The sequence below is a fragment of the Bombus vosnesenskii genome, unplaced genomic scaffold, assembly GCF_011952255.1.
Source record: "Bombus vosnesenskii isolate JDL3184/JDL3185 unplaced genomic scaffold, Bvos_JDL3184-5_v1.1 scf7180000013304, whole genome shotgun sequence".
Taxonomy (NCBI): Eukaryota; Metazoa; Arthropoda; class Insecta; order Hymenoptera; family Apidae; genus Bombus; species Bombus vosnesenskii.
Genome location: NW_022882953.1, coordinates 3,120,894 through 3,146,178, shown reverse-complemented (window position 1 = coordinate 3,146,178; position 25,285 = coordinate 3,120,894). Strand labels below are relative to the sequence as shown.

At 41.8% G+C, this 25,285-nt stretch overlaps 2 protein-coding genes and 1 long non-coding RNA gene across 8 annotated transcripts in view; 1 reads left to right on the top strand and 2 right to left on the bottom strand.

Moving 5' to 3' along the window:
* Positions 1-9,217, bottom strand: part of LOC117234407 (RNA-binding protein MEX3B) — a 60,847-nt gene extending 51,630 nt beyond the window's left edge. The window contains exon 1 of the mRNA XM_033495567.1: positions 7,085-9,217. Within this exon, the coding sequence (XP_033351458.1) occupies positions 7,085-7,385 (301 nt within the window). The 5' untranslated portion in view covers positions 7,386-9,217. The remainder of the gene's footprint in view (positions 1-7,084) is intronic.
* LOC117234408 lies at positions 1,931-18,939 on the top strand. Of its 4 annotated transcripts, XR_004493519.1 has the most exons (4): positions 9,256-9,317; positions 9,384-9,503; positions 17,568-18,393; positions 18,502-18,939. It is a non-coding gene; the product is annotated as an uncharacterized LOC117234408 (long non-coding RNA). The 4 variants fall into 4 exon arrangements; XR_004493521.1 differs by lacking the exons at positions 9,256-9,317; positions 9,384-9,503 and adding an exon at positions 1,931-4,352; XR_004493518.1 differs by having other exon boundaries at positions 9,262-9,503.
* A 3,801-nt stretch (positions 18,940-22,740) lies between these two features.
* LOC117234405 (methyl-CpG-binding domain protein 2) lies at positions 22,741-24,876 on the bottom strand. 3 transcript variants are annotated; one of them, XM_033495565.1, is made up of 5 exons: positions 24,610-24,876; positions 24,290-24,431; positions 23,907-23,960; positions 23,208-23,420; positions 22,741-22,941 (listed from the first exon to the last, which is right to left on the bottom strand). In XM_033495565.1, the coding sequence occupies exons 1-5, from the start codon at positions 24,738-24,740 to the stop codon at positions 22,843-22,845; spliced, it is 639 nt and encodes a 212-aa protein (XP_033351456.1). In that variant the 5' UTR covers positions 24,741-24,876; the 3' UTR covers positions 22,741-22,842. The 3 variants fall into 3 exon arrangements, with proteins under 3 accessions (XP_033351456.1, XP_033351455.1, XP_033351457.1); XM_033495564.1 differs by having other exon boundaries at positions 23,175-23,420; positions 24,610-24,874; XM_033495566.1 differs by lacking the exon at positions 23,907-23,960 and having other exon boundaries at positions 23,175-23,420; positions 24,610-24,873.
* Positions 24,877-25,285: the final 409 nt, after the last annotated feature.

Here is a 25,285-nt window from a genome sequence, read left to right as displayed (position 1 = left end):
AAGTCGCGTGCAGCATAATTTAATTCAAGGTCGTACACACTCGCTTTCGAGCAGATGCAAAAGTGCGCAATTACCGGGGACCGGCCGGCGTGTAGAGCGTGCTTCTGTGCGCTTGTATTATAATTATACATGCGCGTCGTCGCGCTTTTTATCAGAGAATAATATTTCGTGGCCGGAGCCGTGGCTCGTGACGGGCCTCGATTCCGAAAGAATTCACCGGCTGCCGGCCGGTCCACGGTAAATTATGTGGTATGCATAATTGCACTCAATGAAATTTGCGTCTCTGCCGCTTTGGGAACCTCCTGGTCCCCGTGTCTCGTTCTCCTCTTGTGCCCGTTCCCCTGCCCGCGTCCCCTTATCAAACTCTCATCACCGTATTATATTAGTCGGCGTGTCCTCGTCACGCGTTACGCGCAACTGAATCATGCAGCCGCGATGAAATCGTGCCAAATTGAGAAAGCCGCGACGATAAATTACGGGATAAGCTGATGGAAATTACGCATTCAGAGATTTTTCGAACGAGAACCTGGTAAAACGTGCACACACGCACGAGGGTCATTCATGTATACAACGAACACACGTGAATATCTAAAAGAAGAAACAAAGTTCGTGGAGATAGCAAAGGGCGGTTTGGGAGGCAGCGACCTCTGGTCGAGGGTAGTCGTTGCACATGGCAGACAGAATAAATAAAAAAAGAGAAAAACCGCTCATTTCAGCCAACGCGCTGTAAACATCTGCTAGGCGGGGGCACTTTGGCCCGCGAGTGGTTCTCAACCAACGCAGATTTGGTCCTTCGAAATGCATCGTCGACAGTTTCTATCACATTCTCATCCCCTCCAACCGAATTCTCTCCCTTTTCAGCTCGTTTCTTTTTCTTACCCACGATATTTATCGTTTACCTCCTGCATTTTATACTCCTCGTCCCCTCGGCCTCTCATTCCCTAAGGCTTAAGTGTCGATCGAGTTTCGAGTATGAGAACGGAAAGAGACCCGGTGTGGGTCGGCAGCTGCTTCGAAGACCAACAACCAACAAAGGCAACAACCACCGTACCCTATCACGGGTCGTTACTATATTACTACTACTTCTATCGTCAGTATGCGTGTTACCGATTTTCTCCAGTTTTCCTTCCTTCTTGAGAGACATCTCAAAAAGAACGCAGAAAAGTTCAAGTTACTTCACTCGAGCAGCGTTTTCAAGAAGTTGTATATACAAGATCGAATAACCACTGTTCGAGAATCCGAGATCTCGTTCATCCTTCTTCGATGTCGGTGACGAAGCTCAAGGTTTCGACGGACGGAGAAAGCGCGGGAAGTTTCGACATCGTCGGCCGCAAATTGAACCGAGGAGGAACGGGCGAACGATTCCACGGCCTCGAGAGAACCGACGGAACGAGATGAATGTCGAGGCACAATCTCGCCGTGCGTGACGAAGTGTGTCGTTAGCGACGAAAGAAAGAAATTCGACGACGATGACGACGGTGCATTTAAAGGAGAGCTCTCTTTCTCTCTCATAGCTTTGAAATTCTTCTCGCCGGCGGAAACTCTTAATTTTGTGGCCGATGTTGCGGCCGAAGGAAAAGGGACGAACTTTCGAAAACGATCATGGCCAAGGCCCCGTGCATGGGTCTGAAATCGTGCGTCCATTTGTGCTCGAAACAATTTTTAACATAATTGCGCCTTTCCTCTTCCTGGGCACATGTATATCTCTCTGTCATCGCGTTACACCGGAATTATTATGAATAACAAGGAACCGCAATAATGACCGTTACGACGTTTTCAAAGGAGACAGTTGGTTTTTTGGTTGTGGTCAAACGCGACTTGATCTACTTGAGAAATGAGAATTATAACAAATGGAATTAAATGCATAATACAAATAGAAACAATACGGAGATAGATATTTTTCAGGGACGTTAGTTGATACGACGAGGTTTCTTTCAGAAGAGTATCCGACTTATAGAGAACAACACGCGTGAGTTTACCATTATAAATTTGTGAAGAGCAAATAAAAGTCCTATACACTAACGTTTTCGGGATCTGCTCCTCCCCCTACCTCGAAACTTATGTAGCGTTTGACCATACCAAGCGAACAAGTCGTAAAATACTGAGAAAAGATTCTCCCGTCTCATGGGCAGCTTTTTACGAAGGCGCGTGAACAGCGGTAGGACCAGTATGGGTCTATTAACACGGTTTCATCGTCGACACAAATCTTCCATTTCGGTGGAAAAAGTAAGCTGGCGGTAGCATCGAGCACGTGCTGCCGTCACGATAAAAAAATGTCTTCTCTTCCTGCCATTTGAATTTCTACTGATGTTTCTTTCACGTATCATTGGGAAACGATATATTAAACGTTGTACAGAAGTCAGGAACACGTCGCCGTTCTGTACTCATGGCATACACACACAATCGAACGACATTTCCTTCGTGTTACGGTTATGTGCGCGACGAATAACAACTACACACGTTCGAGCTTCTATCTCGTGTACCGGCTACAAATAAACCAGCCTCGATAACCACGTTCGCCTATTTCGTTAAACAAACAAAACTGTCCTCTAGCAGCTGGCACGCGTCGCCTCTTTGCTTTTCCAGCAAAGACGGAGAAAGTTTCGCGCTTCGAGCGGTCCTATTTGCAGGCTGGATCTCGTGTATATAACCGGTGCTGTTGTGCCGTGCGTACGGCGACGTTTGCGCACGTGTGTGCGTCACGTTTAACAGAATCGAGGGACGGTTAATAGCGAAACGCTTCTTCCTTCCCATCGCGACGAGGCAGCAGCAACAGCAGCAGCGGCAACACGCAGCATCACGCGCGCCACAGTTCGCGTCGCGCCGGTTACGCGACGCTGCAGCTAACGACCTGGATAACCAGCCGTGATGTTTCCAAAGTAACGTCATCGTTCGCCGCGATGCGACACGAGGCGACGAGTCTGACGACGGAGTCGCTCATTACAACTTCCGGTCCAGGAGAGCGAGCCAGAAAGAGAGCGGCCCGAGGGAATGAGAAAGATGGAGAGAGACAGAGATCTCGAGCGGCGATGGTGGGGACAAGAGAATCAGCAGAACAGCGCAGCGGACCAACTGGTCGACGGAATGAGACAGAGAGCGCGAGCGTGAGTAAGATGGACGGTGGGGAGGGAGAGAAGGAGCGAGAATCGAGCGAAAATGCTCAACAAATAGCCACATCCTCATAATGGAACGGCGTATCAAACTCATTAGACATCATTATCGAATCGACACGATTACGTTCCGCAGAAAGATCCGATCTTCCCGTTAAAAACGAATGATCGGCTCAGATAGACGCTTGATCGTCATCATGGGCGCTGATACGACGCGCGTACACAAGCCGTACGTTGAGAAGTCAGCGTATTAGGCGTACACGCTAAAGACACTCTCTGCATCCGTCGAGAAATTTAGGCGTACGAGAGTGCGGGAACCCAGTCGCGCTAGAGCAATGATTCATGCCAGGTATGTTAAACTGGTTCCGAGCGGACTGCAGCCGCTGGAAAAAAGGTTCGTAGCCCGATCTACGAGACATAATGCAACGTTAGAGAGAAAACAGCTACGTGGACGTATGTAGATCCGCAACCCCGACCCCGCTCCCGTCAAAGGGTGGAGTGGTTGGGAAAGCAGGAAGCGAACGGATTTTATGTAAGAAAGGAAAATCATAATGCACAACTATACGTGTCTGTTCGAGGAAAATGATTGGAAACGTCAACGAGGAATCCGAGATTCGCGTTACGATTTCTTCGTATTATACCCCTTGCTTCGTCATATAATTTTCTGCATAGTACAGTGCCCAGGATAAATTTCCAGATAAACGATTCTGCACGTTATATTATTATAGACGTAACCTTGCTTCTAATCGATGGTTCTATAGGAGTGTTGGCTGATTTAAAAAAATACCAACGACTAATTTCACGTAGTAAAAATACCGGCCTCGTAATATATAATAAATGAGAATATCGATCTAAACGTGGGTACGGCGTAATCGTTCGATGAGTACGCGCTGCGTACGCCACGCAGAAGCATCGAGTCAGTGCTTACTCGCGCGCGTTTCGGTCGCACGACACGCCAGCGGTTCTCAATCTGAAGATTACGGCGTGTAAAGAGGATGCGAGAAAGCCCGACCGAACGGAAGACACGATAAGCACGTACGGAAATCCGTAGCGGGTTCTGAATTTAAAACACGAACAATCTTGACACCGTTCTAAGTGTCCGAGTCTAATGTTATTGGACGGTCAATATTAGCGCGCTTCACGTGATGAGCGACGAGCACCATACGGCTTCCTTTTACACGCCACCGTTTTCCCTCCTATCGAGGAATGCTTTAGGCATCGCTGGAACGACGGCGTTGCCAGGTACGTTATATTCAGATATAATAAAACGTTATCGACCAGATATCGGGGCCGAGCAGCTCTCTTCTCGCGAGCCGTAGCAAAATAACATCGGTGTAATAAGGCACGCGAGACATTGAACTCGGCTGAAAAACAAGGACTAGATACACACTACTTTATCCGATTGATCGATTCTCATAATCGTCGTAATCAACGCTAGATAGCCAAGCGTTGTTAATAAAGTTATTGCATATAGGAATATTATATAGAATGTTTAGTCGTAGGAGAACAGGAATGGAAGACGAACTTAGTATTTTTATTGACTCGAAGTGTCGATGAATGCATGTATAATATGTCAACTGTAGACTGGCAAGCGGCCAATTTCGAATTTGCAAAAGTGTATCGTGCGAGGTAAATTGCGCTCGCTCGTTTCTACGTGACGACAGATACGGTGGAGGTGGTCGAGAACGAGCTGTAGATGATCGATCTATGGCACGTGCTATCGATAGACGCGCTCCTTCCGTGTGTATTTGCACGCGTTTTGTATCCCATCGAACTTATATCATGGAATATCAAATATACAACAGAGATCAAACTAAAGAACATTTCTTCCGTTCTTTTCCACTTTTCGATAGCGTGTAAAATCGCATTGAGATAGGTCAAAAATAAAAATGCAAATACACAGAGAGTACGCGTAAGCACTTTCGAGCGAAAAGAGCCGTTTCTAATCTTCGACATTAATCGGTAAAAGCATGAGTCTCGCGAACGTAGATAAAGTATAGGCACGGTATTGATGACTGTGAACGGAGTTACGTGATTATTTATCAACCGCGCGATCTTTGACAGATGTTAAGATTTAAATGGCAAGCCACGTGGCGCCGCGCTGCGGCGTTCTAGGTTTTCTCAATTTCGAAACGCCTTACAAAACGAACGATGCTGTATATACATATAATGTGTGTCCTGTTAGTACATGGTTTAAATTCGTTCGATAAAAGCAACTGTTTTGCTATTCAATGGAAAGATTATCTTTTCACGGTGCACATCGTAGAAAGAACACAGATGCGTTCGTTAGCCATGACTGACCTTATACGGCGAGAAAGATCCTTTACTTCTCGCGTGCTCAATGAAACACGGATTATAAAAAAACGAAAATTGTCATTTCACGTCATTCAGAATGGTCGAAACGAAAGATGCTAAGTTATTGACCGCGACTTACCGGTGGGCATCGCGGTATAAAAAGGTCGGAAGTAGGTGCGTAGCGTCTGTGTCACGTACGTGTCTGTTATTTTTATTTGTAACAACCGTGCTTTGACATTTGGAAAGAAGGAAGGTACTCGTAAAGATTCCAGCCTAACGTTTTGTTTGAAATTCTCTAAGTTTAACTGTCGTCGACGTTTCGTGTCCTTTGACGAGCGGCCGGCTTTCAACCACTGTAAACATTGTTAAATCGCGACGCAACGAGATAATAATAATTACCATTTACTCGTTTAGTAAACTGTATAACATGATATATCGATAAATCAAATGCGTGTAATCAATTACTTTTGCATATCATGCATAAAGATTATTATTAACAAATTGATCTTTTTTTTTACACACATTGAATAGCAAGTAAAACATTTCTTATCTGGCGTGATATTATATCCATTAACGCGTGTCATGCGAATTTCTAGATGCAGCGACATCGCAGCATCGTTTAAAGTATGACGTCGCTATTCTTGACACCTTTCTTGGAAACTTGGGTGTAGAAAAAAGAAAAGAATATACCAAGACGGTTGCGGCGCGGATAAAAGAACGACGAGCTCGATTTTAACGTTCCAAGGAACGCTTGTGCACACTAGCGAAGGTTACGAAAATGCCATCGGTCTCGAAACGCTTAACCGCGATGTATAATCATTCTTTATTTATTTATGAGGTCGATACGCAATATCGCAACAAATTCTAAGTTAAACTTGCTTCTATGTGCAGCTTTTTGTTCCCTTTTTTCTTGTCTTCATTTTCTAACTACATTTTTTCCTCTTTTCTATACATACCACGGAACAAAGATAAACGTAACTAGGCTGTTCGCAAAGGTGGCCGATGAACGACCACGACCTACGCCAGGGTTCACTGTACGACGTTCCACCGAGCTTCAAAATAAATTTGCTTTTCGAAGTTAGATTGGTTTAATTGCACCATTACTTGATACCGCGTTTCTCGCGCCACGCTCACGCCCGTGCCAATGAACTGTCAGTGGTGCTATACGCGACAGATTCCGGTAACGAGAAATGCAAAATAACGTACTACGAGAATTCAACTTACGTAAACATGTTACAGTACGACTAACTCGACAACATTATTTACGACCGTTTCAACATTTATCGAACGACCTTTGAAAAATATTTTACGTTCACCCATACACGTATAAAATTACCTATAAAGGGTTTTCAACGTATTCGCGGAATTTCTATGTATATCTGCTAAAGAGTACAACGAATATCATTGTTGTCATGCAGTTACATGCGATTCAAGCGATTCCAAGGCCCTTACGCTAAGCCCTCGTATAATCACAATTTATCGAGATTAAACGCTTTACGTTTACTTTTCGGCTATAAAATTTATCGTTCGTCGATAAATCGTTATCAATTTTTTCGAGTATGTGTCAGATTTGTGACTGTATCGATTATTTTGTAACGCGTAAAGAACAATGTTCAACGATCGCAAGAAGGAAATCCGCCAGTTTGCAAGAGATGTGGAGGTTATGTTCGCGCTCTTACCTTGTCGGCCGACGATCTCTGCCACGTGCTCGCTGCTAGGTACCGGCACGCATTCGGTCATGTTCTGGCTCTTCTTAGAACGTGCTTCCTCGAAAACGCCTGCTGGTGTCGTTTGCAAAGGATCCGGATCGTTGGTCGTTCCGGTGCCGGTTCCTGTGCCAGTGCCCGGGCATCCGGGAGTACCTTCGAGACCGAGCATAGATAACTCTAATGCCAATTGCAGGGCTCGTTGGTCCTCGAGGGAAGCGGTGCCACCGCCATTCGCCCCACGATCCATTTCGCTGAACAAACTTGTTGGCATGTTGCTCGACTAAAGTAATCGCGTTGTGTCGCACCGATGAAGTTAATCGTACGTTGATACCGTTTGCACAGATAGTATAAATCACAGTTTCTTTATTCACCGATTTTTCACTATTTCGATTATGATATAGTCTCAGTTCTTTCTTCACAGCCCGTGTCTTTCCTTTCTTCCCCTATTTCCTTCTCTCCGTAATACTTTACTATGAGTAGAATTGTAGAGTAATGGCCGAATGATGTTGATCAGAGACGGGTTCCTCGTAGACAGAGCCTAACTCGAAACGATCGAAAAACAACGAAACATAAGCGCGCGCGCGTGCACACTACACACACTGTATTATTTAGGACGAGGACTATAGTGGCTGCTACACCAAGAAAATCGGGCGATCTACTCTTCTCTCGTACGCGGTCACGAAGCGTATAATGTTCGTAGGAAAAACAACGATGCACCGTACAAAAATAAAATCGTCGCCTCGCCGGTGATCGTTTTCTTCGTCTTCTGCCTTTTTCGTCCGGGTCCTCTGTGCCGTGCGTGTGTACGAGCAACGCACAGCGTGAGTGTTATTCGTACACTGGAAACGTGTGGGCTACTACTCGTCGTAATCTCGTGTCCACAATCAGCACGTCTTTTTCTCGTCGTTCAGTCTCTCTCTCTCACTCGCGCGCTTTCTTTCACCGCGTGCAAAAGCCGTGCTACGAAAGTGGCCTTCTCGATATTCGCACTGGTTGGAACTGTGTGTTCGTTTGAGATTCGTGTTATTTAGGAGCGCGACTTGAAGCCGTCAAAATCGTCGCTCGCGATGTTCGTGTTTCTTTTTTTATTTCTTTTTTGTTCGCGTATCTGTTTTTTACCGATACAATATTATTTCGTTCGTTCGTCTACTCCTTTCGGTGTTTCTCTCCCCGTTTCGTTCGCTCTCGTTCTCCCCTTCGACGGAACGACCTAACGTAACGTAACGTAACGGCGCGTGTATCACGTTTGGGAGGTGCGTCACCGACCGACTGACTAAAGCGTCCGAGAGCGTCGTCGCGCGACTGAAGCACTGAAAACGGAGGCAAGGGGCGCCGCGCTCTCTCTTTCGTTCCTTTTTTCTCTCTTTATCTTGCCCGCTCACTTGCGTTCTCTCTTGCTCTCTCCCCCTTACCGCGATCTTTCCTTTCGAAGGCAGGCGCGTGCAACTACCCTCTCGCTCGTGTTACCACTGCGACTGACTGCGACGTACTGCGACTGCGGGTGCTAAAGCCGGCGCGCCGCCATGTGCCGGACGCCGGCTATGCGTCATGCTGATTGGTCAGCACGGTCACGTGGCACCGTACCACCCCTCCCCACCACATTCGGCCAACCGGCGCACAAAGTACCAGCGCATCTACCGGCCGAGAGCGCCGCACTTCGTTCGCCTCCAGATACGGGCGCGTGCACTCGTCTCTACCGGCTTGCAACCCCCTCCGTGTTACCGCTTGTGCTCTCTCGCCTCTTCGTCAAGTTTCCCTATGGATCTCTGCTGAAGCACCGGCTGCACCACCGATTTCCAACGCCGGTGTTTGCGAGCCCGGGACTGCCCTGGGATCGCAGCTCCATCTCTTCGTGATAACGCGAGACGCCATGATCAAGGGATGCACTTTCATTCCGTCGATGTTGTTTCGGTTAATTTAATTACTCACCGTCAATATCTGTACCTTCTGCTTTGTTTGATTGCAGTTTTAATTAACGAATATAGCCCCTTTCTTTTTGACAGTTCCAGTATTTGTTTAATCTAGCTTTCGTGTTCGTTTATCTTGTTCCTTTTTTAATCAGAAAGTGTATCGGTAATTGACTTTATTTTAGAGAAGATTTAACAAACGTAGATTGGTTTGTGCATTTCAGGGTATATACTTGGTTTAGAATATTACAGTGGCAATACTGTATTTTCCAAGATTATTCGTTGTATCGTTCACGGTAAATCTCACGATACGACACCCTTTCCTATCTGCAGTCCCGTCAACGACCTCTGTCTGCATATAGGGTGCCTAGTAAAAGCATTCGTCGGTACTCTTTTTCGAGGTGCGTGCAGTCACTGCAGCAGATCGGCGAAAGGAAATGCAACGGGAAGGAAATTTACGATTCTCGAGAAATAATAGCAAGGTATCGTTCGAGTCGTAAACCTTAGTTGGATCGTTTGAGACTCCTACCATGCTGTAAATTAGATACGACATCATGAATAGTTCAAAGGAAATCTGTATTATTGCTTAGTATCAAATATATAAAAGTGTGATCCTTCTCAGTGGCCTCGCTTGTTTGAAACTTAATTACCCACCGTCTCACAAGGTTGCAACTCTGTTACCTGTTTCAACACTTTTCCCTGTTTTATCGATAATAATTAGTGGAATGAAAATGTAGATAAAAGTACACACGATGATTGAACATGTTTTCTAGAATCAAGCAGAAGTATTTATTGTCTTGTTTGTTCCTCCATTAAATTAAGACATTTTGATCACGTTCGATCCAAGCCCGACAGAGCATTTTCTTTTTTGCCTGCTTCGAATGTAATGAAATTCACGACACGATAAATTTATGCAATATCATCGATGAAACGAGAAAAACCAAGTTTTTATTGCGATCGATATCCCACGTAGCACCGCGAAACAAGTTTCTGAAGAAACGTCTTGGCACTACGTTCATGTACAGTGCACTGCGCTATAGCCTGTGCTAAAGCATCATACCGTAGTAGAATGGTTAACTTTCCGTAATCGAGATATCAAGAATATCTTCACTCTGAATCAGTTAAGCTAGGTTAAGTTACGCCGATCTATCGTCCTTGAACTCCGACGCCAATGATTCCAGCAGACTGTGTAGGAATTTGTACTTCGTGTCGAGATCGTTGATCGCCGATCAACCTTGTAATTTTCTCTGGTTGCAATTTATGATTAGCATAAAGCTAATTGTGAAAAGAAAAGGGAAAATTTCTGTGAAAAAAAAGGGAACACGAGAAACAAGAAAAAGAATGATGCGAAGAACGCAACCGATCGTTAATTCTCGCAGAAAAACCTATTAAAATTCCATTCTCAAGTACAATGCAAAAAACGGAGTCATTACGCGTGTTGAAGAGCACACCTTAATAAAAGAAGGAGCATCTCGGTTCGTCTTTAAAGCTGCGCTGTGATAAATTTTTGAAAGGAACCAGTTCGCCGCGTAATATAAAAGCGAACGATACAAGAAGCTGTCCCCTCTCCTTTCTACTAATTGTCAAAAGTTGGCTTCGATACGGGCCAGACACGTAATTGCTTCACTGATACCTGCAACCTCTTAATCCGCAAATCACGAGCCATCCTGGCGCAGCTGCCACCTGCGCGACCGAAACCGACTACATATTTGCTAACAACGAAACCGGCGAATTCGATCTAAACCGATTTCTAAATGCAGCGGTTTGGACCTTGAACCGAGGTGCAACCGTGTTCCATTGTTCTCTGCCGACGACCCTTCGTCTTCTCCCCAGACTAGCCGATTGCTCGATTTTTAGTCGGGCCAACGCACACGATCCTGATCATGTTCTCCGTCTCATGGAAAACAGCCGACGATGCTCCAGAATAATTCCACAATATCAGAAACTTTTATTACAACCGTTCCGCTATTCGAGATACCGAATATAAAATATTAACGTTTACGGAGAATATCGGATGAAAAGTTGACCATCCTTTTATCGTCCCGTTGTAAAATATACTCACCGTAGGTTTCCAAATAAAAAGAAAGGAAAAGTTGAAATGATTGGTTCGCCTGCAAAGAACGTACAAATTCTGGCTACCTTTTTAAACTTTTAAGTTCTTTAATTTGCTTCATTGATAGCGTAGGTAGTAATTTTAAATTATGTACGGTTTATGCGTACGTGTATAGCGTTAAGAGAGGATGATAAGGAACAAGGAAACCTTTGCGGGAAAGTTGACTCTGTTTTATTAGTCGGAGCCAACGTTTTCATTATTACTGTAAGGTATCAAGCTGTAAATTAAACGAAACTACAAGTAGACAGCAAGCAAGATATAACCGAGAATGCGCGGATATTATAAAGAAGTGTAAAAAAATATGTACGCATATTTCTTTTATTAAAGACAACGTGGTTCAACAATACTGACCAATAAACCGCAAGTTGAACGGCAGGTGTCAGCGAGATCTTTGGCCAACGAAGTCCAACCGAAAACCTCTTTTACAGACTATGTGTATTTGCTTAGCAGGTAGAAAAAATTTACATACAACCACTTCGATACGCCGAACAAAACTGTTACCAATCGAAGCACCAAAATTGTTTCATTTGCCTCTTAAATCTACATAAAACGATAAAACCAGACAAATACAGGTTGACTTTTGAAAATTTCAGACAACTTCAGTCAACATTGTTGCCAGTCATTCGACAAATTACCCAACAGCGAAGTGAAACAGAAGAAAAAAGAAAGATTTCCACAAAAGCGACTGGCTTTCTCGCGGACGGTGATCCTACGTGAGCTCGTTCGGCAAAGACGACTAATTTTGTTTCTCATCGTTCGCCGAAAGCAACGACCCGTGCACGCTCTTTCAAGGCTGTCTCGGGACGCCACCTTTTGCCACGAGCACCTGCCGACTTCTGGCGAGCTCGTGCTCTCGACTCGCTCGTAAATACCTGTAACTTGTGTCCAGTATACGTTCGCCTTTCCGAAACTTTGCTCGCGTTCGTTTATTTTTATCACAGCCAATGACTTGATGACGATAAGCCAGTTGGACGAACAACGAACGATTTTGTCCGTGAATACCAGTCGTACCCTGAAGGGGGTGGTTTTCGTCTCTCGACATACGCGCGCCGTCTGCACACGAGCCCGAAACTCGAGCGTGAAAGTAACGTGTGAGTGCACGTGCGTGTCCAACGCTTATTCGTCCAACTAATTGCCTCGGTAATCGACACGTAATCAACTCATAATCGACGATGGCTATAATTCTGAGATAATTAAGTCCGACAGACAGAGAGCATTTACGTCGGATTCGAGATCGTCCTCCTCTTTCAGGATGCTGCAAGAATTGAATGCGGCGTATTGATGGCGAGGTATGTAGGTTGGAACGGAGCAGAGGATGAGTAAAGGGTTGCAGGATGAAATTAAATGCAGACGGTCGAGAGGTGTATGAGGAACGTAATGCGCGTAGTGTACATGACTGAGCATTGTCGTGTAATTAGACGAGATGTGGGTAAATTGAATTATTTCTAGATTTTGTACCCGCATATTTGATTGTTGCTCCAACGACGTAGAAATATTTTAAATAGAACGAATGGAACAGGATGAAGATTTCACGTGAATGTGGATGGAAAATATTTGAAAATAGAAATACACGCGAATAACGATTACTTTTTATTTACACCATGTAGGGCGAATATCATATTAATAACTACTCTGCGGCTATTTATAAAATGAAAGAAAACGAACGAGTAATTGATAGATTCTAACCACAGCTTCGGGAATTTTAACGAGATGAACCGATTAATATGGTTTCTCCTTCGTTTAAAAAAATGAAACAAAGTATAGATATTTTACGACACAGCCCAAAATTACTCGAATCTCGGGCAACGAGGTAGCAATTTAATACGTCGAAAAAGAAGAAAGAAGACAACTGGATCAGCTGCGAATCCACACCATGCAGGTTCACCATGCTGGCCACGTTGTTCCAGAACCACGTCGCGTCGCTCTTTTTCGTGGCTACCATTTTCGCAGGTTTCTACAGCTATTTCGTAGCTAACGGCCGAAGAAGGCGCAGCCCTGAGAAGAGATGTTGCAACGCGATACTGTTCGGGCCGCGGTCGAACGCTAGCCACACCGTGGGCGCCTCTTAATGTCGCGGCTTATTACGAGCAATAACGATCCGCTGTATGCTACATTTATATCTTATCAGGTCTAATGTTATACATTACGCGACCCTTAATACTATACTTTAAAAACGTGTTTCTTTATGCGGCAGAAAGTTGAGCGCACGCCGATTCCTTTCCACTATCAGCGCCACCACGATAGATTACAGGCGTTCCCAAAACGCGGCTATCGTTCCAACAGATTTCCATCTCGTGCGCCACTCGAATATCGTAATTACGATAACGAACAACAGAACACCGAAGGATGTCGAAACGAGGCTCTCATCCTTCAGCAAGAGAAAGAGAAAGGGGGAGAGAGAGAGAGAGAGAGAGAGAGAGAGAGAACAGAAAAACGAAACCTAAAACAGGGAGCGTGCTCTCAGAAAAGGGTCCTCGAAGGACCCTTAAGACGAACGTAAAGGAAGCGACGTATACACGTACTAAAGGGCGACGCAGGCACGTGTGTATAATCAGACTTCCTGATGCAGGATACTGGCCAAGCTGCGTTTAACTTAATAACGAACGGAACAGTTTCTGGCTGGTTGGCGCATTAGCTAACTCCTCTTCGACGTTCGGCATAGTTGGTCGTATTTTTAGCGCTTGCAACCGGTTGCCTTCCACGGCGATCATTGTCGTTGCTTTGCGAAACTGCTGCAACTCCTGCGGGGCGGCGTGTCCTCGTGAGACCGACCGTATATACACGCGGATCGGCGACACGCTCGCCGAGTGCACCGACATACGCGCGTGTCTGCGTGTCGCGCTCGCAGAATACACCTTGGCGATTTTTCTGCGCGCACACACCGGCTTGCGCTTTGCGTTCGCTCGCACGCGCGCACGAATACCAGATCGAGCTTGTTTCGCGCGCGCCTATATACGGACCGGCAGATCGTATATGTGCGCGCAAGGTACGCGCCGCGCTGCCCAGCCAGCGGAGAGGAGAGAGAATATTTCGTTCGATTTCGATCGACGGGGTGCAACGGGGGAGAACCGCATTGCTGGCCTCTGAGTCGACCGCGGCTGCTAGGACGACGACAACGACGACGACGACGACGACGATGGTGGCGGCGGTGGTGGAGCCGACGCACATCTTGTCGCCGAACGGCGTGTCTGAAGGGCAGGGCCGTATTCTTACTGGCTAGCACCCGTTTGAGGCTTCACCGCGCCTGTGTGCGCCGCCGTTTTGCGTGTCATCGGGGTGCACGAGGTGTAAATTTTAATACAAAGCTTGGTTACTGCGCGAACCGAGACTGCGAGGGTAAATAAGATCTAACAGGCGCCATGTCAAGGTGCATCCTTGTAATACTTTGGCATTCCTCTCTTGAGCATATTTTGTCGTCCTTGATGTTTCATTGTTACTTATGTAATACATGATTGTGATTTTGGATTGATATTAGTAGGATGTTCATGTATTTATGGGAAATTCGAAGCTGTATAAACGTAAAGAATGCACGATATATTCAGAAATATTTCTCAAATTTGTCACAATAAATATAAGTACGTGCGATCATACTTCAATTTCCCTGAAGAAATCTTGTAATTAAAGTAATTTCTGAAGCAGACTTTGCAAACAATATCGGCGAATTCACGTGGAGTAACGCCAGACGAATCAAACCGGGTCATTAATTGCTTCTAGAACGAAGCATTAGATAATAGTAAGCAGCCTCTTGGCTGATCCTCGATGCGATTCATGAGTATAAAGCCACTGCACGTCGGTGCTGACAATATTGATCGACTATCTATCCCAATATCTGGTTAACCACGAAATCCGGCGGCCGCCTACGCAACGGCGTCCACGAAGCGGGGTCAGCATGGAACAGCGGCCGTAAGGCCGTTGCACAACGGCGAAAACGCATAAATAGCATGGTAAACGATGATAGCGCGGATAAACTGCCGCCTTTCTAAATATACCGTCGGTCCATTCTCGGAATGTGCTTCCGACCGCAGTCTGTAACACTTGTCACCTATCCTGATCCCACCTTTCCCTTAATCTCTGTTTTTCGCGATGCTGCTTCATGGCAAAAAGTTGAACACGTTATATGAATTTTACCCTGCTGCGATTCTTTGATTCTGCTCCGACTTAAGCGTTTATAATATGGTACAATTTGGAGAAGTTGCGTAGCCATACCTGCAAATTTTTCAAATCTTATTTGTCTGCTTTGTTACATCACTGTAGTATTTTAACAATGTCTTATTATATCGGTGTATCAAATGGTTTATATATAAGAATTATTTATTTTTAAGTTTCAAAGGAAAGTAAAAATTTGCTATTAATATTATAGGTTCTTCCCTCGTAATCGGATGAAATCCTAATTACAGAAAGTTAATTACGTTCTCAATGCCTGAAAACTTTCTTTAATTTTAAGGGAAATATAAGAAAGTGGACACTAGTGTGTATAACTTTTCTCGTTTCTTGATATTATAACAGGAGTTCAGTTTTGTAATAGCTACAAATTTATTTAATATCAGGGAATCATAATAGAGCGAAGTTCGTATTATTTATGAGTACGGTATTGTATATGATTTTATTTTTTTCTGTATATTATTAGTGTACAGCTTTAACAAATACCTAATATTTGAAGCCTAACTGCTATAAAAGGATATCATATTTGACATATACATGTTTTCTGTCGATTGTAAATAAACGTCTGTATGTATTATGAATAAGCAAACGTAGATATAGTGATGGAGCCCATTGTAAACTGAGCTTCAGTCGTTCGACTATGGATCGCGTGCGCCGAGAGCTCGAAAATTTGGGCGGTGAATGCTCGAGGTTGGGAACCGTGAAAAATAAGGATTAATTGAGGGACAGACATAAGTCGGCGAGATTCAGACACTTTCAAAACAAGTTTCGGTCACCCTATGAGATTCCCTGCATATTATGCATTTTGAACAAAAATTATTATTTATGTTCAGTTAAAAACATCATACGTTCAAACTAAAAAATATATTGCACATATAGATTAAAAAAAGAAACTCCACTGTAGCAATTAAAAATTCAAAACACGAGAAATAAATAGTAAAGAGAGGAAGAAACTTTACGATTTGGTCTTCATAATTCGTGCACATTAAAAATATAGAGTAACGATCTAGAAGGTTCTATGTAATAAGTTTCGAAAATTTAACTTTGAAGGTTCAAATCTCTCTATTAAGAGAACCTCGGACCAAAGCTTCTTCTGACAGGCCACAAGAAGGGAATTTATCTATTCATCGTTGCTTTGCATCGTCGAAATACGATCGGACGTAACGTTTTCAAGCGGAAATTTTGAAGTTATTAGAATAGCATTGTGAGCTCGGGAAACGTGGGCTTACGAGTTTGCTACGAATTCGATGGAAGATTTATTTACAGCGAAGGGTGATCATAGAATGCATTCACGTGGTTACCGATGCCCTTCGTGTTTATAGCCGGCACTTTCGAACGGCAGAGAAACGGAAAACGTTTCGCGATCGGCTTCTAGGATGCGTTCGCACAGAGAATTCGAATTATCTGACAATGGTGTAGGTATACGGGGGCAGCAGTTCCAATGAAAAGTCAAAATTCATATTTGTTAAACGCGTTAAACATATTATAGTTTTTTTTATTGAAAGAATGTAATATAATTTATAACTATTGGTTGATTATTTTCGAATTCATTAGATATATTCAACTAAAGATTTAACATAGAAACATAGAGTGATAAAGGCAATAAAATAAATATTGTCTCAAAAGTTTCTTTTCTTTGTTTCAATAGAACGAATGAATCATACATAAACCAATAAGATAATATGAAACAAACAATATATGCATCCAACATTTGCTTGTAAGTCGAGAGAAACTTTCGGGACAATCTAATATAATACATAGGCTGAGGCTCAACAGAATACCAGTTATTTTTACACACATCCTAGGAAATTCCTAATTATACCTGAATTCGCTTTTGCACTGTTGAAAACATATACGGATATCTAAAAGAGACATCGAGAAGAGGATTCGAAAGATAATGACCTGATTTAACAATAATGTATAAAATATTTTATTATATCAATAGAAAATACTTTTCGGTACCATTATTCAAAAGTTCCGCAATAGATATAATCGGCAATCCAAACTAAAATATTTCCACTGCTGTACAATGCAAGGTAGATATTCAACCGATTTACAACGATCTTAAACTATAATCGTCATAAACGAACTCTATAATGAGTTCGTTAATTACTAGGGTTTCTCCAAATGGGAAGCAAACAAAACTGATAGTTGCCACGTATCTACGTACAACCATACACTTAATTTCCAAGCTAGAAATATTTACCGATTGTCCAGCTGAACAAATCGTAAAGTATAAATTAAATAATAAAAAAAAAAACTTGATTTCCAGGGTCTGCAGGTACGAAAGAAACGAAGTTATACTCGGTATGCAATATGGACCGATGCGTGCCTTGTGGATAAAAATGGTCGGCGTAAATTTCTCTCACCTTGAAACTACATAGTTCGATGGGAAGACGATTCGTCGAAGGATCGCGTGTACGCTTTTGACATTTCGTGGATTGCCGTGCGTTAGCCCCGATTTCCCTATGAACGAATCCTGCGACAGCCCAGACGAATTTAAAGCTTTTATGAAACGAGAGGGGTCGACCAATGACTAAGGGTAAAATACGAAGAAAGAGACAGACAGAAAGAGAACTGTAGAAATAGTAGGGCGGTAGAGGACGGAGTGAGCAGATTGAAAAGTGGAGGAACGAGGAGGGAACAGGACGACGAAAAAGGACGTAGAAAAGGGAGCACGCGGCGAAGAAGAAGAAAAGGCTCGCTTTTCAGACGGTTCAATAGATTTCGATCTGAGCGACTTTTTTCTGAGCTCGAAACGAAACGACGAACAATGGACCAGACGGAAACCATGGCCGAGCTTGAAGACTTCCCGTGTGTACGATTCCACGTGCACATGTGTATGCACAAGGGATAGAATGATCGTGTGCGTGTACATCTGGATCGACCGGGTCCTGAACGAGAACGGAAGTTTAATGACTTCAAGTGTCGGTGAAAATCAGGATCAGCTGGGGGCTCGTGTTCCGCGCGCTTTGTCGCTTGATGACGTAAAAAGAAATACAGAACCCTTGTCCGAAGGTTACGAAAGTTCATCCGGTGCTGAATGAAACGCGAGGATGAAGCAGAAATATCTAATACTGGAATTTTTAATTTTTATGGTAATTCATTATGATAATTGATTCGTGATAGCTATTATTAGATTTCGTCGATGATTTCGTGAATGCCGTGTAAACTTACTAACGTAATAATTGTGAAACGATTTTTAGCGTATACCTGGAAACGCGAAGCTGGTAAAGCGGCCAGTTCTCTCCTATCCGTTGCTCCCGTCTGGTGGGCCCACGAGAGAGAAAGTCAGTCGACATCGATTACGTATAGCAGTTGGGAGTCGAAGGTCCCCCAGCTGTTCTTCCGTGGAGAGCGATGGACCAACGCCTCCTTTGAAAGGCCTCTTGCAAGCTGATGATGTTTATCCGCTGGATCTCGCCGAAATTGATTGTTTCCTCCCGACTGTAAAAAACGAAACGTTCGATGTATATAAAAAAGAAGGAAGGAAAAAAGAGATGGGGAAACTAAGAAGAAAAGAAGGAAATATATCGTTTCACGGTTGTAACAATAAGCCTATAAGGTACATTTTACATACATATATTCTAGCATTTTACCATTGCTGAAGCGATAATAACATTATAAAATATTTATCGAAGCAATGCAATATTGCAATGATAAGATTAACAGAATTCTTTGTTCCAAACATAATAATTCCTGAATGTTTCCAAACCGTATTATGAATCCATCGTAATTTCGAGTTAATCTGGCTTTTATCATTTAACTGGCCGTCGTTCGCTAATAATTTTGTTTCGTACGCATTTAATTCGACCTCCTCCAGAAATTTTCGAATACTTCCATTCAAGAACCGTTTCAGCAGAGACCGATGTGTGCATGGTCAACACGGCCCTCTACGGTCGAACTCAGTCGCTCAAACGATCGATAACAGGACATAGTAGCGTTTCTATTTATATAGAAGTGCGGTTCGACATAACCAGAGATACAAACCGCGATACGTGCCAGATAGAATCTTCCCATCCAATTTTAGTCCGTAAAGCTTCAGAGAATTACGTTACACGCGAAATCTCGCGAAAGAATCACTCGATGAACCTCGCCACCGTGCACGGAACAATAAAGGTTTTTAAAATTACATTAGAAAGCTAGAAAATCGAATTGTGAATTTTCATAATTTTTGTTTGGCATCATGATGCTTGGAATTTAGCCATTGTGGATTAGATTATGTCAATCGTATTAAAAATAGTGATTCTTGTTTTTTCTATATTCGTGTAGATGATTCACGAATAGGTAGTCTTACTTCGATTTCGTTATTTCGTTCGTTTATCCTTTTATAGCGATGAGCGAAGATGTTTCCGGACTTCGACGTAATTTATTAACATTACAAATGTTCGAACCGATTGTGTGATACAAGTCTATAGAACAGAAATATAATGAAAATAGAAAGAAAACTTTTCTTGTCTTTTATAACCTCGTGCCAAAGTACTTTACCCTACGGAGAGCGCTAGTTTGCGGAAATTCAATTTTCTTCCTTATAACACTATACAAGACAGGTTCCCGAACTTATGTTGTTTCTTTCACTTTATCTTCCTTACTATAATATCAAAATACGTGAAGTATAATTGGTTTTTACAAAACTGTATTTATCCTTTTTTTTCTTAAAAATAGCATTTTATAAAATTTGGAAAGTTCCATAAAATTCATATAAATAAGATAAATATAAATAAAAGATAAATATGGATTTCCATTTTTTATAAACAAACACGGAAACCAAGAAACCAGAACAGGTTTAAGAGACTCAAATTTCTAATCGACGTTTGCCACGTGTCTCGTCGTGGAAACAACAAAATCTAATTTCGGGGAATTCGATTGGCTTAGAAGCGTGACACCTGATGATAGTTTCGTTTGAATTCCAGCGGGAGACTCGCGATAACGATACACGGATCTTCTTGCCTCAGATTACAAGTTCTTCGACGCGTTCAACCGCAAACGCGCATATTCTATCAACCGCAACGGCGTTTAAGCAGGGATTAAGTTTTATCCGGGACCGGCTACGTCCACGTGTAACGAATACAGTTTAATACGTTCGATTGTTCTCGCCTTGTTATCTGTTTTATTGTATGTACGTTTGCGGATTATGGCGCACGAAAGTGAAACATTACCATTTTTTACGATTATCCGAGAAATACACATTTAATTTGTGTTAAGATTGAAATTTACGGGTGGTACGTTAATTCTTCAAATAGAACTTGATAAAATGAGGCAAACAAGTTTCTACAGATGTAAACCTATCGTTTCGCAAATACGGAATGATTAAAATTAACTTTCACCGATAAACTTAAACTGTCAACCAATTATTACGATACTGGTATTTTTGCGTTGCTTTTCTCTACAATGTTCAATATATAAACAATATTAATCCGTTAATAACACGAAATATGTACGCCAATGTCGTGTGTTTGATAAATTGCGAAGTTTTGTAATCTCTGCATTGCAACGTAAATAAATATAATCGTATTCATTTAAAAATATTGGGAAATATTTATGCAAAGGTTCATTTTCAAAAGTGGTTTGTACATATTTTCGTTCTGGTTACAACGTATGTCTATAATTCTCTGACAATTTGTATTTATACACAAAGGAACTTCTTTCTAGTAAGGAATGTCTAACACATTTTAGACACACAAGAATGCAATCGTTTTCTTGTAAACTCCAGAATAATCTAGACAGACTAAGAATGTTCGCGAAAGTTCCTACGGCAAACTGATAATATTCTCGGATAAGCGATTAAAAATATTCATACAAAAACTACTAATATGCTTGTAGCGTATTTATAAGTGCTCGACAATATATCTATATAGATTTCATTAATTCATACAACTCTTAAATGAATTCTTAATTTCTCGTAGAATACCATCGGTTAAAAATCTTATAACATACTTCATATTACATTACTACTTGTTATAGGACGACAATCGGCGTCGCATCACTTCGACAGCAACACTGAAAAGTCGGATGGAACAAGCGTATCCTTGACAATGTGTGCTGAATATTCGGGTCACATCCTCGATCAGACTTCCTTCACCGGTATGACACGCACACACGAGTATATGCGTCCAAAGAGGAGACACGTAAGGCCGATTAGGCAGGGATATACAAACGTGTTCGGCGAATTATAACGATTTAAAGTAGGACATGTGCATGTATGTCTATCGTAGCTCTCTTTGTCCACTCTTGCTCTCCTTTTCTTTCTAACCATTTAGAAATGAGGGAAAACGACCCTTCGCGAACAGGGAAACAGCTGTTGAGCGATGATGAGAAGAGGACGGAGGTCGGGATTCGGAGAATGGCAGAGAAGGCAGATAGAGTGAAAAAAGAGGTTACCACCTGGCTTACCTGAAAACCGACGTCGGTATACCTGCCCGAGCATTCTTTTGTGCGGGCCTCGAGGCACGCACCCATTCCCATACGGCCATATTACATCCTACAAAACTACATGGCACAACGTTACTGTCGTGATGCTGAGAAAGATGTTTTAGGAATATATTAGACGGCAGAATGTCCTTGATATCGTGTACGTATATGAAGATGCTCGTTCTTGCATCGTCGATGTCACTGACTTTCGCGTTCTGTGGGACTTTCGCATAAGATCGATGCATAGTTGACCCATTCTCCCTCTTGTTAGACTATACACGACTTTGGACGAGTCCTAACTTGATTACACCATAATTTAGAACTGGCAGTCAGATTTTCCTCTAAGGGAGATAAAGCGTTACACGTTAAAAAATTGTTTCCGTTGATGATGAATTCTGATTCTTTGTAGAATATTTCATTGTGAAGATATAAAATCAAAAGACGTTGGTATAGGTAAGACGAAGTGTCGCGTGCTTGAATAATTCAAGTACGTCTAATGGTTAATATATTAAAACGGCATATGGTTCGGTTGCACGCGTGTTTCTACTTTTTCTCGTACAGAACCATTCGCTTCAGGGATCATTTCGTGCGGCCTCGTTTCCGGCTCGTGTGAAGCCAGATGCAGTTTCTTTCCCGTTAAGTTTGTCGAATCCGAGGAATCGCTGAATTCTCGTGACCGACCCTTCTCAATTTTCTGAATACACACCGAAAATCCGGGCAGATGGCAAATGACCGTGGTACTCAAACCGTTAATATTATCAGCAGCTCGTAACGAAAAGCGAAATTGGATTTTATGAAAGAACAGCTGACATGCTCGAACCCCTCTTCCATCGTCCAACACGATTTTATCACGGTTTCGAAACTTTTTTCCCTGCAATTGCGAATAACTCTTTAAATCTACCAATAACTGTCTGCTGCAGTTTACAGAGTAATAACATTGCAAATGTATTGTACAAATGCGTGAATTTCTTACGATACAATATTTTAGAACGATTAGCTTATAACCGAGTATTTATCGAATAGTACTGAGTTACTTCTTTACAAAACATTTATTATAAAAATTGGTATGACATAATTTATAACGAACTTAGGACTAGGGATGAGCGAATTAAAATATAGCTAAGAAAATGTACAACTTATATAGCAATTCCTCGTAAAGCATCTTGTAGTTTTCTTCTTGCAAGAGCAACACGGTCTTCTTGTCTCTTGATGTCTTCGTCGGCTATCGAGACTGCCTAGAACAAAAGAGGAACTAATTTATCGATTTTGCTTTGACAATAGTCACGTTAAAAGTTTGGTTGACACCGTCTCTATTGTCTTTGTCGATATACCCTTTCAAACCTCCAGTACATAATTATTTACATTCCGTAATAGGGTGTTGGATCGTGTGCTCAACTGTATGTTACACGTAACACGAGTGATTTTAATATACATAGCACCCTATTTGGTATCTAAATATCTATTCTACCTGTACGAGGGGTTGATCGGGATTAAGAAATACCCCGGGATTCTTCTCTAAAGCTGTCTTCGAACCCGTTTGTCCCGTGACTGGTTGAGAAGAAACGTGTAACGCAGTTGCAACACTTTGAAGCAACGTTTCTTCTGTAATATATGGACCAACGGGCTTCAAACTTTTTGGTAAGTCCATCGCGTCGAATTCAAAGCCATCTGGATCGCATGCTCTTAAACCTTCCAAACGTTTCTCCCAAAATAACTGTAAGACCAAAAAGATTATTTATGTACAATTAATAATAAGTATTTATATAAGATCATAACATTAATTTATATAAAATAATATAATACTTAACACGCATAAGAATAATCTAATTAAGAAAGCAGGATATATTTGCTTCATGGTGCAAGCAAAATCATAATATACAATTAAATATCGTAGTCTCTGCAAAATATATCAAATGCATTATATTTTGACTGATAAAAAACAAACAATGCATAACAGTGAAGAACTTAATAATCTATAGATTACATTAAACACATGTTTGTTATGAATATAATTTCTATGAAAGGTTCACATAACAAAGGATTTTCTAATGATACATGCAATATGTAACTGCTTAAAAACTAGCTGATAATTATGGATGCCCATTTTTAGACGCTTTGTGTAAAACATTGTACATTCATTGATATAAAAAAAATCACAAAATCATTAATGATTCCATAAGTACATCGAGCAATATGTTACCTGCTTAGGCTTATCTTGGGAGCCGTATTTGCCATCAGTTTTATCGGCTCCTTCCTAAACGAATGATTTGATGATTGAACCATGAGAATTTACAGGGGACATCAAATTCCAATAATTAAATCATACATTCTAATGACTTTGTACTTTTGTTACAATAATCGTTTGGAATATTACTTTTACATATGAAGGGAATATGATTCGATTATTACTAAATGACGAACTTCTGATAAACAACGTAATGAATGAGGCAAAACAATTTCAAACTTGAGAAATGTTTGCCCTTCGAGTACACATATAAAGGTTAGAAATATAGGCAAGATATGTTATAATACGATTATCGGATGTGTATGTACAGATAAGGAAAAGAAGTAACAAATGTTAACCTGTTTTGGTTTTTCTTGATTTCCATGCTTGACGTCCTTCACTTTTCCTTCCTGCGTCTTGTAAATGGTTACTGGTTGTTTGAATATAGATGCAGTTTGCCTTATTGGTGGTACTAACGATGCGTCATTCCTGACCCCGCGACTGGAAGAAACATTCGTGGTGTCATAAACATGCATTACTGAGGTTAGAATCGACGACACTAAATGTTCCTGCATCGATTTTAATCGATACATCATGAACGCACAACACAAGTATTTATCACTTCCTATATGACATATATGTAACGTAAAGATATACATTTCTAAAATGAAAGACGTACCTGTAATAATAAACGTCAACTTTTCCAGTAGATGACAACTGATTTTGGCTTTTTCTCGAGGCTTCTTCCCTAATCGGCCAATTTGTTGGTAGCGCCGATGGATATTTCTTTTTCTCTACTGACATATTCATTTTGCACAAGTGTTTATTTCAACGTACACTCGCACGTTCCCCGAAATTACTTAAATAATTAGCGAGCGAGCATACGAGCCAGCTACCGGAGGCCATATTGATGCGTTCCGCTAAATTCGAGTAGGTTAGTATAGTTATCAGTTTGAGTAATTACCTACGTGGTGGCGGTACTATCCATGCAGTTATTGAACCTCTTCCCCGTAATATTTACTCTGAGCGGCACATCAATTTACACTATATATACAAACTGAACGATTTATTCTATTTTCTTTTATTATAAAACTTTTTGTGGATAACGAACAGGTATATCATATGGACACTTTTTCCTAGTATTTTATGCTAATATTAGCGATCCTAAACACTTAATTCCTGACTGAATATGTGAGATTTCGTTTCCTATTTTTGTATATTTATACAGGTGAGTTTATATATTATAGAATTTCGAAATATTTAAATGATAAATTTTCTTTATATTTATAAGTAATAAATCGTTATTTTCTTAACTTTTTTATTATCGGTTTCCTTAAAAATACATCAGATGTTAC

Bases quoted from the DNA above. Each gene is read 5' to 3' on its own strand.
- LOC117234405 (XM_033495564.1), bottom strand. From the start codon at position 24,740: ATGAATATGTCAGTAGAGAAAAAGAAATATCCATCGGCGCTACCAACA. The intron at 24,432-24,609 runs GTACGTCTTTCA...TGTTTCTTCCAG, and splicing joins GTTGACGTTTATTATTACAG to TCGCGGGGTCAGGAATGACG. The intron at 22,942-23,174 runs GTAGAATAGATA...CTTTTGTTCTAG, and splicing joins CCGATCAACCCCTCGTACAG to GCAGTCTCGATAGCCGACGA.